Raw genomic sequence first — 12,122 nt, 5'->3', positions numbered from 1 at the left:
TTCTTCACAGGGTATGTCTAAAGAAAGAAAAACCTGGGCTCCAGGACCCTGTGAGGTGGGAAGGTCCCAGAACCTGAGCTCCAGCCTGAGCCCAGAAATCTACACAACAGTGAAACTTCCCCGCAGCTGGAGCCCCGTGAGCCCAACTCAGCTGGCACAGGCCAACTGTAGGTTCTTCCTCCCTGTGTAGACATAGGTCCAAAGCTGACTGGGGCTAACTGTCTTGAGCAATTTTGTATCATCTGCAAATTTTGCCACTTCACAGTTTGCCCCTTTTCCAGATCATTTATGACTATGTTGAACAACACTGGTCCCTGTACAGATCCTTGGGGGATCCTGCTATTTACCTGTCTCCACTGTGGAAACTGATCATTTATTCCTACCCTTTGTTTCCTACCTTTTAACCAGTTACTGATCCATGAGAGGATCTTCCCCCTCTTATCCCATGGCTGCTTACTTTGCTTAAGTGCCTTTGGTGTGAGATCTTTTCAAAGGCTTCTATACAAGAGACCACCCTTGTCCACATGCCTGTTGACTCATGATTCCCCTTTTCAAATGTAGTTAGACTCTTCCCCAACATACTGTATTCATCTATGTATCTGATAATTCTGTTCTTTATTACAGTTTCAAGTGCCAGAATCACCTCTATAGCATATTATAAAAATTGGCTTAGCCATTCAGAAGAAAAGATTACTGGACACAAGAAGCCAATTCTCAGTCACACTATGGAACAGTATGAAAAGAGAATTACTGTATCAACCCATTTATCCAAAAGGTCTTCAAGACACCACTGATAAATATGGGAGCAATGCACGGCAGGATTGTTTAACTGGAACGTATGTGTATCATGATTTTTGTACTCGCACTACTGAAAGGTTATTCTCCATCTCCCTACTATATGAAAGCACTTGGGATTTCCATCCCTTTTTTTTTTTCCTTCTCTTACCTGCAAATCCACCCTGAGGCAGCAGCACTAACAATCTTATTCATACTACTGTTGACACTATAGTAGTAACAATTCTGTTTAAACATAATTATTGCTGGTACAGTTTGCCTGACCAGTGGTTGGTAGAACAGCTTAGCTACAGCCAAGTTTCAGGCACAATCTATTCCATAAAATCTACTATGTTTAAAGGTCCTTCTTAAACACTCTCTAGTAATCCAGTCACATTTTAGAGCATGTTTAAGAAGGACCTTTAAACATAGTAGATTTTAGTGTGACTTGGTCTTGCCTATGCCGATTGGCCCAGACAATGTCATAAGCGTCTTCAGACATCCTGATATAGCTCTGGTCTTGTGCCCTGATACGTAAACGTGGTACATTTTGGAGATGAGATGGGCATAAACAGCATTTAAATGGGTTTTAAACAGTGTTGTAAGGCCAACACAGAGAAGGTCTATCTCAGGATATTTACAGTTTGTCTAGAATGTCTCTCTGGGGGAAAAAAATCCAATCCCACCAGGTCAGGAAAGCCATGCTAGCAAATGACCATGTTTAAACACAGTTGTCAATAGTAGATTTTGACTGTCCTGTGAGTGACATCCACGAGGCCCCACTCTACAATAAAACACACAATCTGAGATGCCCATGTTATAGTGTGTATTTGTAACACTTAAAATTTATATCTCCCTTTTTGCCTGTTTCTCATGTTTTGCAGCAGCCATCAACATTAGCTGAGCAATGACATTAGTACTCAGAGACACAAGGTGGATGTGGTAGTATCTTTTGTTGGCCCAACTTGTTGAACAAGACAAGCTTTCAAGTTCCACAGATCTCTTTTTCAGAGCTCTGGAAAGTTTAGGGGTCTCTATATTGTAACATTATCCCCTTGCTTTTGTGGACACACAAATCTACATCAGTGTTCAGGAGCACTGCTTTAGTATAGGTCAAGACCTTCAAATGTCAGTTTTGACCTAGATTAAAACATTGTTCCTCAACATCAGAATTTTTTTTTTTTTTAATTAAACAGGCAAAAAGTGTTGCAAGGTGGACAACTCTAGGCCTGTCATACCACCATGCACTAATACAGTTCTCTATGCAGCATAAACCAACTAGATCAGTTCTAATACTATAAATCCTACAGAGTGTTGTTGTTGTTGCCCTGCTAATACCAAGAGTTACAGCAAGACAAGGGAAATAAGCAAAAGGGAATACATAAAGTCTACCTGTCATTACAAACTCTCATTCAAATTAACGGAAGTGGAAGAAACAAAAACACAATCTTTATTAGCCAGGTATGATTGGTTTGAAGGCTGACTAATCCATTCAAAACAATTTCCAGCAGAAAACATGAAAAAATGATTGAAAAGTCACAGATAAGCAGAGTGTTGATGAAATGTCACACAATTCTGCCCATGTTATCTGAAAAATGAAAAGTTATCCCCTGACACTCTGATGCATAGCTGAGGAAATGTCAACCACATGGCCTCACTTTTGTTTTTCCAATTGCCAAGTCCACCTGTACCAACACTGCTAGAGCCAGACAAAAATATGACCAAATTAAGTGTGCCTTGCTCACAAACAGAAGTTGTGCCAAGGAGGATAATTAGTAAAACAAAATTGCTGGATTTATAATCTAATTGGAAGTTGCATTAGGTCTTAAAAATAATCAGTTTCCCCATCATTCAATTCATATATTTACAGAATGCTTTTCAAATAAAGAAGTGGTATGCAGGATGAAAAAAACAGAAGTGGGTGGGAAATGGGAAGGAGAAACACAGTGATTCAGTCAGTGGTGTGACTGGGAGAAAAGGAATTAAGAGGAGGAAAACAAGGAGAAAGGGAAGGCAGCAAACATATAAAAGAAAAATCATTCAAGTGTCATTGGAAAGTAAGACAACAAGTTTGATGTCACTTGTCCATACTATTCAAGCACATTTTCTGCCTTGCTAGCTTTTATCTTCACAGCAGGCCAACAAATTTGGGATCAAGTGGGAGAAAATAACAGGAGAGGAAAAGGCACAGATGCTGAAACAGTAACACTGGATCAGCACATTTACCAATTTGTTCTCAAATGCAGTTAAACCTTGATTATCCAAAACAAGCTCATGTCTTACACAACATGTATTAATTGCACAGGAAAACCCACTCTGTTTTCCATTATTTATTTCCCCTGATCCCCCAGTTTCAAGAGGATAATCAAGATCTGATTGCACCCTGCTGTCACTTAATACCCCCCCCCCACCTACATAAAGTGACAGACCAAACCAACAGTTAACTCAGGAGTTCTGAGAAGTGTCACAATTATTACCTGTAACAAAGAGAGCACTATTACTGCATGTAACATGAACAATTTCTTTCCAGAAAGCTTCCCCTCACCATTTAGCTGAGGTCTGTTAGGAGGAAGGCATTTAAGTACTTTTGAAAATCCCAGCAGGCACCCATCTGCACCTTTAGACCCTAAATATTTTTGAAGATCTAGCCCTAGGCTCTTTAGGGCAGACACTGACACTTTTTTTGCAGTGCCTAGCACGAGGCCCCAGACTCCAGATTCATAAATGTATTAAGACAGTGCTTAAATCCCCACAGTTCTTCTCAAAATGGTCACTTTAAGAATGAACTAGTACTTACTAAAGAATGAAGAAAGAAGGGAGTATTTGGAAACATTTTACTAAAAAAGGATGACTGTTTACCATATAGTAACCCTACACTATACAGGTCTCGGTTTCAACAGCATCTTGTAAGTAAAGGGCAAGTTATGTTGTGCCATTTTTTATATGGGGCCTTGAACCATCAAGAGCTACCTTCCCTATATAATTTAATTTGTTAATACTGTATAAAAGGTTAAAGCAAAAATTTAAGCAGCTCAATGGAACAGGTGCACTAGTTATCAGTTCACGTAGTACTATGTATCTAGGCTCTTTCTGGAAATTAGCTTTCAGAAACATTTTTCAACTTAATGGTTTTCTACAAAGCTGTCAGCTGGATACTCAACAACACAAAAAGATAAAAAATAGCTTGATCACTAAAAATAGCAAATTCACGACTTTATTCATACACAGACCAATAAAAACACAACCACAGCAACTAGTCTTTCATCCTCATATACCTTTGACCACAAAAATTGAAGTGATTTTTATTCATATCTATTTTGGAGCAATGGTACTAGAACAGCTGAGATTCTAAGCAATTAACCTTTATTTTTCCATGAAAGAGCGGTTTCAAAAGTGCACAATGCCAAAAGAAGAATTGACATAAACTCCAGACCCTAATACATCATAGGGAAGTAAAACAATACATCAGCTACAGCATGCCAAGCAAGTTTAAGAAGTATTTCATCTTCTGAATGCACTGCTCATTTAAGAACTTGATGGAGGTTATTTAGCCCATTTAAAAATAAGGACATTTTAAGAAATGACAGGTCACCAAATTGTCTCAACTTTAAGCCATATTTTTACGTCGCACATGAAAACAAGAACAGAAATTGGCAATTGTTAGCTTTGCTTCATTTGCAACTCAAAATATTCATTCAATTCTGGCCTTGCTCTTCCGACCTACCTCTCATACTCTCCTGATGCTTCTGCCCCATCTTCCTCTTTCATGTCTCCATGCTCTTGTAGACCCTCTTCCCACATAATCTTTTTTAGGGGCTACAAGCCTTGTTTTTTGCAACAGTGCTTTATTATAGCCCCATGAAAAGTTGCATCAGCATGCAGCTTTACTGCCATAAGTGAACACTTTGCTATGCAATAAGTGAACTGTGTCAACCAGATGCTAGCCCTTGCCCTGAAAAACGAGCAATATAGAGGCTTAAGCATTGATAACAGTCACTTTAAATTATTATGGACCATTGGGTCTTATGGTTTCCAAATAAACACTCTGAAGTAAATGGAAGGTCATTGACTCCAATGGAAGTTTAATCTGTCACAAAGGGTGAAAACCTGAAGCCTTCATTGAACAAAGTGTTACAGTTCTTGAGAGAGAGTCTAAATCAGAGTCTATTAGCATCCTTCTTTAAAGACTAGCCACATTTTCACATCATGTAGACACAAATCAAGACAAAAAACAAATATATTCAGAATAAAACTGCAAGAGATTTTACAGAGGAGGAGGAGAAGGAAAGGGATGCATAAGATGAAAAGATATCCCAAAATATTTTCCATACTAATAACAGACACTAATAATTCACCAAGACCATTATTCTGCCATATTTTTTTCAGTTTTAGTTTGTTAGGCTGACTCATATTTATGACAGACAAATCTACCCATTTCTCTTACTAAATATTCTGAGTATATTTCTGTGTGGCAATATCCCATTCTATTTCCATGAATATGGAAGACTTTACAATATTCAGTAGAACCTTGCTAGTTTTCCCTTTGCTATGTGACACACCTCAGATTTAATACTAATGTAGTGAGCTCTCACTTTACGAAGACAATGCTTTTACAAAACATACCACAGAACATTTGCCACTATATAGAAACACTTGTCAATGCCTTGATCTTTCTTCTTTTGAAATAAAGTTAAAGGGGTATGTAGAATTTAAGGGAATTCAGACCTTAACATATATATTGTAATGTTTCAGTCTTGCACTTTTAAAAGTTGTGTTTCTTTATTCACCCACTAATCTGCAAAATTTAGTAATGTGCAGTGGATCTCCCAGACATTAGTAGAAATCAGCAAGGTTCTACTGTACTTAAATTATATTTTGAAATTAAAAGAACATCCAACCCATGTCACTACCTTCAACCACTGGCAATCCTCAGCATATTAAGTTTCCACTTAAAAGAGTTTTCTTTTCAGCTCCATCCAATTTAGAGACAAATCCTTAGTGGAAGAGACACTGTATTTTCTGCCCTCTCAGTTCCATGATGCTGCAGTTCTGATGTCAGTAATTTACAGTAAGTGACATAACCAGTTTTCTATGGAATGAATGGTCTAAAAATCTAACATAAAACGCTTCATAATCAGACACAATTGAGAAGTATGCTCAAAAGAATTACAGATTCATGACTAATATTTTTGTAACATACCTACTAAATTATAGGCTGTTCCCCATAGTAGGAACTACATTACTAACATTCCCCACCCAGTGCCATATGGGAAATGTAGTCTCTATACCACCACAACATATGAAGATCATCCCCAGCCACATACCTATGAAGCAGTTTTTCCTAGCTTCTGTTGCAACACAGTAGGACTGCTAAATCATGACTTACAACATGATCAAAAATATCACAGTATTTTGTTATACAAACCTGAACAACAACAACAACAACAACAGCCGCCGCCGCCGCCGCCACCACCACCTTGTTCTACAAGCTGGTCACCAAGTATGGCACAGAATAAAAGCCATTCCTCTACTACCACTACATCCTAACCATAGAGAACAAATCTGCAATTAACCTATAGTAAACCAGCTGAATCTGATGCCCTGAACAATTATGTTACAGCTGATCTGATGTATCATTGTTTACAATGTAGTTTCCTATGAAAATGTTTTTAAGGGAAGGGGTAGGAAGAGAATGTAGGTTTGAAGTTGTACATGCAGCGGACACTTGGGCAGCTGGAGGTTACTAGAAGCAGGAAAACTCCTATATCCAGATCAGCAAAACTTCAGAAGTAATCTAATCTTACTCTAAAATACAAATGCAACAGCAGATCCTGAGAGTACAACAGGTTCCATTTAAAAAGAAGAAACAGAAGCAGTTTGCAAATGATTTGCCCCACTTATTGCCCATCACAAGAAACAAACTTACAACTTTAACTGGAAGAATAAGAGAGAAGGAAAAAATTAAGGTAACTGAAGCCAGCCACAGAAAACACGTTGACCTTTTCTAACATGAGCTAACCTGAGTTCTTCATACAGCTGTGAAAAAAAAACAACTGTTAAATACGAAACCCCACATACACCTCAACTGTCTCAACTATTGACAAAGGGAAGACGCTTGATGAGATTTTAAATTTCTCGTTCAAAAACAAGATAAAAATCCCAAGAGTGAGGTTTTTTTTTAAATTCCTAAAAATTAATCCAAAATTAAAAAGTCATCCCATAAGTGAACAGGACTTGGCAGATACAAACATGCAAATAAACAATTAGCCAAAAGAAAAAGAATTCAACCTTCACCCTCAAACAAGATAATTACAAGCCAGAAAAACCATGCTGAGGTGCTACAAAAAGAGTTGAGTGAAAAAAACACACAAACACTTGACAGAAGAAACGTCACATTATTATACTTTTCTTAATCAAAGTTTTCCCTTTGGATCAGCAAGACTTACATGAACATCCCCAGAACGAGTGCCCCCTCCTCCTTCTCCAAATCAGAAAAATGAATAGCTTTATCCAGTACCCCAAGTGTAACCCTAGAGTTCAAAATACCCTCTCAATCCCATCCTCCTCTCGTAAAGAGCACCAGGTACCCCTCAGATCCACCCTAATGCCAAGACTCCGTTCTTCAATTTATCCTTCTCCCTCCCTCCCAGCATCCAACCTTTTCCTCCGCCCCAAGACCCCCCAAACTCACCTCATCAGCGCTCAGCTCCTCCATCGCTTTCCTCTTAATGGTGAAAGTAGTTTGGGAGCTCTTTGCTTCTCTAGGGGATGGGAGCTTCGGGGGAATTCGGTCCTGCTGCCTCTTGCCCCAGGGGTGTCTCAGAATTGCATAGTCAGAGATGAAGCACAACAACACGGAATGCACCCTCTCTGTGCTTGCCAGTCAGGCTAAGAGCAGCAATTCAGGTCCAGGTCCTCTCAGTGACTGCTGCCTCCCTGCGCCCCAGCTGCGACTGCTGCACCCTGTCCCAGCTCCAGCCTCCTCCTATCCCCCAGCTCTTGCTCCTCGTTTTCCTGTGCCCTAGCCCAGATACCCTCAGCTCCTACTCTCCCCCCACTTCTCCAGGTGCCTCCTTCCCCTGTTGCCCCCAGCTCCTGCTGCCCCCAATACTGCAGGAAGGGCGACGCCAGTGCCTGCCTGCCTCAGTCCTGCCCACTCAGTGCCCCCCCTCGGCTGCTGCCCGGCTCGCTGCCCCTGTCCCTGCCCCACACAGAGATTATTCATCAAAACAAGCAGACGAGGCGGCCATCTTGGGGAGAGATCACGTGAGCCCGCCCGGCTGCTCCGACTGAGCTGAGCGCGCCGTGCCCCGCTCCGAGGCGGCCAATAGCAGCAGGAGGAGGCGGCTGCAGCCACGGCCGCTCAGGGCGCGAGGAGCGCTGCAGCCGAGGGCACGGCGAGGGGAGGGCCCGGCCGCTGCGCCATAGCAACAGGGGCGGGAAATGGGAGAAACCGGCGTGAGGGCGAGGGGAGGAGAAATGGGCGGAGGGAGAGGGGGACAGCCTGGGGATGAGGGGGAGGTTGAGACGGGGTATGATGGAGACAGGAGGGGAGAGGTGGGGAGGAAGGAGATGAAAGGGGGAGAGGTAGGGAGGATGGAGGTGGAAGGCAGGAGTAGGGTGGAAGAGGTGGGGTGGGAGGTGGTAAGGAGGGAAGATGGAATGGGAGAGAGATTGGAAGGCAGGAGTAGGGTGGTAGAGGTGGGAGGGTGGAGATGGAAGGGGGAGAGGTGGGGAGGATGGAGGCAAAAGGCAGGAGTACAGTGGAAGAGGTGGGAGGGTGGAGATGGGATGGGGTTGAAAGTGGGAGAGGTGGGAAAGGAGGGAGGATGGAATGGGGGAGAGATTGGAAGGCAGGAGTAGGGTAGTAGAGGTGGGAGGGTGGAGATGGAAGGGGAAGAGGTGGGGAGGATGGAGGCAGAAGGCAGGAGTACAGTGGAAGAGGTGGGAGGGTGGAGATGGGATGGAGTTGAAAGTGGTAGAGGTGGGAAAGAAGGGAGGATGGAAGGAGAGAGATGGAAAGTGGGAGTAAGGTGGGAGGATGGAGATGGGGTAGGAGGGGGAAGGATGGAGATGGAAGGCGGGAGAAGGGTGGAAGAGGTGGGAGGATGGAGATGGAAAGGGGAGAGGGAGGATGGAGACAGAATTGGGAGAGCGGGGATGGAAAGGGAAGAGGAAGGGAAGAAGCAAGAGAAAGAAGTGTGAAAGAAGGAAACGAGGAGAAGCAAAGAGGTCTGGAGAATATTTTAAGCTGCCTCCTGATATGTCTGCTATTGGAAATAACAAGTATGAGAGACTCAAGTTTTTATTTAACGGAGGGAGGGAATGGAAAGAGAGAGTTTCCCTTTGACTTTTGTTTAACTTGTGACAGAACAATGTTACTGTCATTGTAACAGGAATTGTTTGCAGGTGGTGAGGTGAGTTCTCCAAACAACCGAAGTGCTTGTTCCCTGACAGTAAACATTCAGTAACTTCCAAAACCCAGGCAACATTTCACACCCTTCCCTATTTTGGGTGACCTGCTGTGTCAGTTGCCGAATACATGTTTCCTGTGACAGTAACCACTGGTGTCATGTTAAATTTACCTTGGTCTGCAGCAGCTTTGCTGCGTTTGTGTGGCTTTTCCTCCAGCTCTTGTGTTTATCAGAAAAATTCCCATTCCTTATGGGGTTCAATAAAACTATGCTACAACCTCACCAAACTAACACAGCTACCCCTCTGATACCTTTTAGGGATGTTTTCTTGAAGAACTGCAGTCAGACCTCTAGTTGTTTTACCTGATTTCACTTGTCAGTTTGTTTGTATGCTGGTCTGTAAGGCTACCTCAATGTTAGCAACATTTTACATAAAAGTATGTAGAGCATGTTGGAAAATAAGGGGCAATAGATTACCCATTTCAGCACAAATTTAACATTCCTGGTTGTACTTCTGATAGCTGTTTTTGAAGACGTACAGTAAGAATTAACCCGAAGGACACTCCTAAAAATGGCAGGGAAAAAAGTTACCTGTTCTTCTTTGGTTTGCTTATATTAATATCACTAGAAGCAAACTGAGTGCAGTGAAGAAGACTTTCTACAGTTCTGTGTGCCATGCTCAACATTTCTTCATTTCTGCACAGTGAAGTGTTAAATTACTGTCCCTTTGTTTTTAGACGGTTTTTTCATTGCAAGCTCTGATGGGTGGGGACCTTATCTTCACATATCCGTATGTGACTGGTGTATGTGGAAATCATACAGTGGTCAGATACGGCACTGGCTTAGAAGCTGTCTCTGTCTTGGGGCTGTTGTGAAAATTTTGTGTCTGCTTTGCAATTATTTTTGAACGACTGCTGCAAAAAGAGAAAAATTTCATCACCATAAAGGCAGTCAGAAAATCTAAATGATCCACAGTGCCTGCAAAAGAGACTTTTCTAATATTTTCACAATGGAGAAAAGGTAAATAGATTGTGTACTGCGACCTGTGCTGTTCAACATATTCATAAATGATCTAGAACAGAGGGTGAAAAGTGAGGTGGCAAAATTTGCAGACTACAAAATTACTCAAAATAGTTAAATCCTAAGCTGACTGCAAAGAGTTACAGAGGGATCTCACAAAACTGGGTGACAAAATGGCAGATGGAATTCAGTGCTGATAAGTGCAAAGTAATACACATTGGAAAAAATAATCTTAACTATACATATAAAATGATGGGTTCTAAATTAGCTGTTACAACTCAAGAAAGAGATTGTGGATAGTTCTATGAAAATATTTGCTCAATGTCCAATGGCAGTCAAAAAAGCTAAGAGAATGTTAGGAAAGGAATACATAAAACAGAAAATATCATCGTGCCATTATATAAAGCCATAGTACCCCAACAGCTTGAATAGTGCATGCAGTTCTGGTTGCCCCATCTTAAAAAAGTATATTAGAATCAGAAAAGGCACAGAGAGGGCAACAAAAATGGTTAAGGGCATGGAACAAATTCAGTATGAGGAGAGGTGAAAAAGTTTGGGACTATTCAGCTTACAAAAGAGATGACTAAAGGGGGATATGATAGAGATCTATAAAATAATTAATTGTGTGGAGCAAGTGAGTAAATAAGTGTTATTTAGCCCTTCACATAACACAAGAACAAGACTCACCCAATGATATCAATAGGCAGCAGATTTAAAACAAACATAAGAAAATACTTCTTCACACAATGTACCGTCAACCTGTGGAACTCATTTACAGGGGATGTTGTAAAGACCAAAAATATAAATAGGTTCAAAAGAAAATTAGAGAAGTTCATGGAAGATAGGTCCATCAATGGTTGTTAGTCAAGATAGTCAGGGATGCAACCCCATGCTCTGGGTGACCCTCGAATTGTCAGAAACATCTGGCATTGTCCTTTATCAGAGACAAGATACTGGGCTAGATGGACCATTGGTCTGACCCAGTGTGGTATTTCTAATGTTCTTCTGTTCCCTTGGGATTTTTCTCCTGTCCTTGGCTCCTAGAGCTCAACAACTCACCTCTCCCGTTGCAAAGAAAACATTCAAGAACAGTGTGGACTAGTTTATAGTGTCCTAATTTATTTACAGTTTCTCTCTTTCCTAGTCTGTTTGAGAGTAAAGCTATTTCCTTTTTCTTTTCACATAGTGTCTCAAGCTGCTGAATTTTGTATCTAAAGGCTGGCATGTTGCTGAAAAAGTCCTATCTGGTTAGGCAGTTCTGTTTTTGTTGCTAACCAATAATTTCCTATTGTCTAGGATGTGCACATGAGAGCTCTCCATCCTCTCATGAGTATCCCAGTTTGAGCTTCTGCACAGTAGCATATATCTAATTGCAACACTGGCTAAATAACATTTCTAAGTGAGCCTGCAGTAATGGGAGCACCCCTAGCTGTCCTGGATGAGGTCTCTTGGGCATATTCAATAGTAACAGCTTCCCAACAATGGTGCTTGACCGCACAAGGCCCGAGTCTGCCAATACAAACTTTCTAATAGTAGTACTTTGCCACTTGGGAATCTTATGGGAGTGAGGAAGTCTGTGCACCAAAAATATTCTCAAGAATGCAATATCAGAATCCTCTTACATAATAATTACTTTAAAGCTGACAGTCTGTGGGATTTATTTTTAGTACTGTATTGCTTTAAAAATAAATTCTAATGCGAACCCAAGCCTTTTGAGGAAGATGCAGCATGTTGCAAAGATGCCACCTAGTGGAGTAGGGAATCTAGGGTGACTTGCAACCTCTATTTCCCTTCACGTGAGTTGCTTACTGGATGTGACAGAGCTAGTTCACTGCTTTGAAGTTTAACCCACACTGAATTAGGTTAATAGTGACTTACCTTGACTTTGAATCAGTGTCTTTTTTTAATCAGATT

The 12,122-nt window shown here is 41.3% G+C and overlaps 2 protein-coding genes across 6 annotated transcripts in view; one reads left to right on the top strand and one right to left on the bottom strand.

Annotated features, from left to right (window-relative positions):
- UBE4B (ubiquitination factor E4B) overlaps positions 1-8,085 on the bottom strand; it is a 61,434-nt gene extending 53,349 nt beyond the window's left edge. For 4 of the 5 annotated variants that reach the window (XM_032775463.2, XM_032775464.2, XM_032775465.2 and 1 more), the window contains exon 1: positions 7,466-8,052. In XM_032775463.2, coding sequence (XP_032631354.1) covers positions 7,466-7,489 — 24 coding nt within the window. In that variant the 5' untranslated portion in view covers positions 7,490-8,052. Of the gene's footprint in view, positions 1-7,465 lie in introns of all 5 variants that reach the window. The other variant, XM_032775467.2, reaches the window with a different exon arrangement.
- DFFA (DNA fragmentation factor subunit alpha) overlaps positions 1-12,122 on the top strand; it is a 355,095-nt gene that overhangs the window by 253,252 nt on the left and 89,721 nt on the right. The gene's annotated exons all lie outside the window — the stretch shown is intronic.

The sequence above is a fragment of the Chelonoidis abingdonii genome, chromosome 23 (assembly GCF_003597395.2).
Source record: "Chelonoidis abingdonii isolate Lonesome George chromosome 23, CheloAbing_2.0, whole genome shotgun sequence".
NCBI classification, from domain to species: Eukaryota; Metazoa; Chordata; order Testudines; family Testudinidae; genus Chelonoidis; species Chelonoidis abingdonii.
This window is presented reverse-complemented; position numbering and strand designations above follow the sequence as displayed.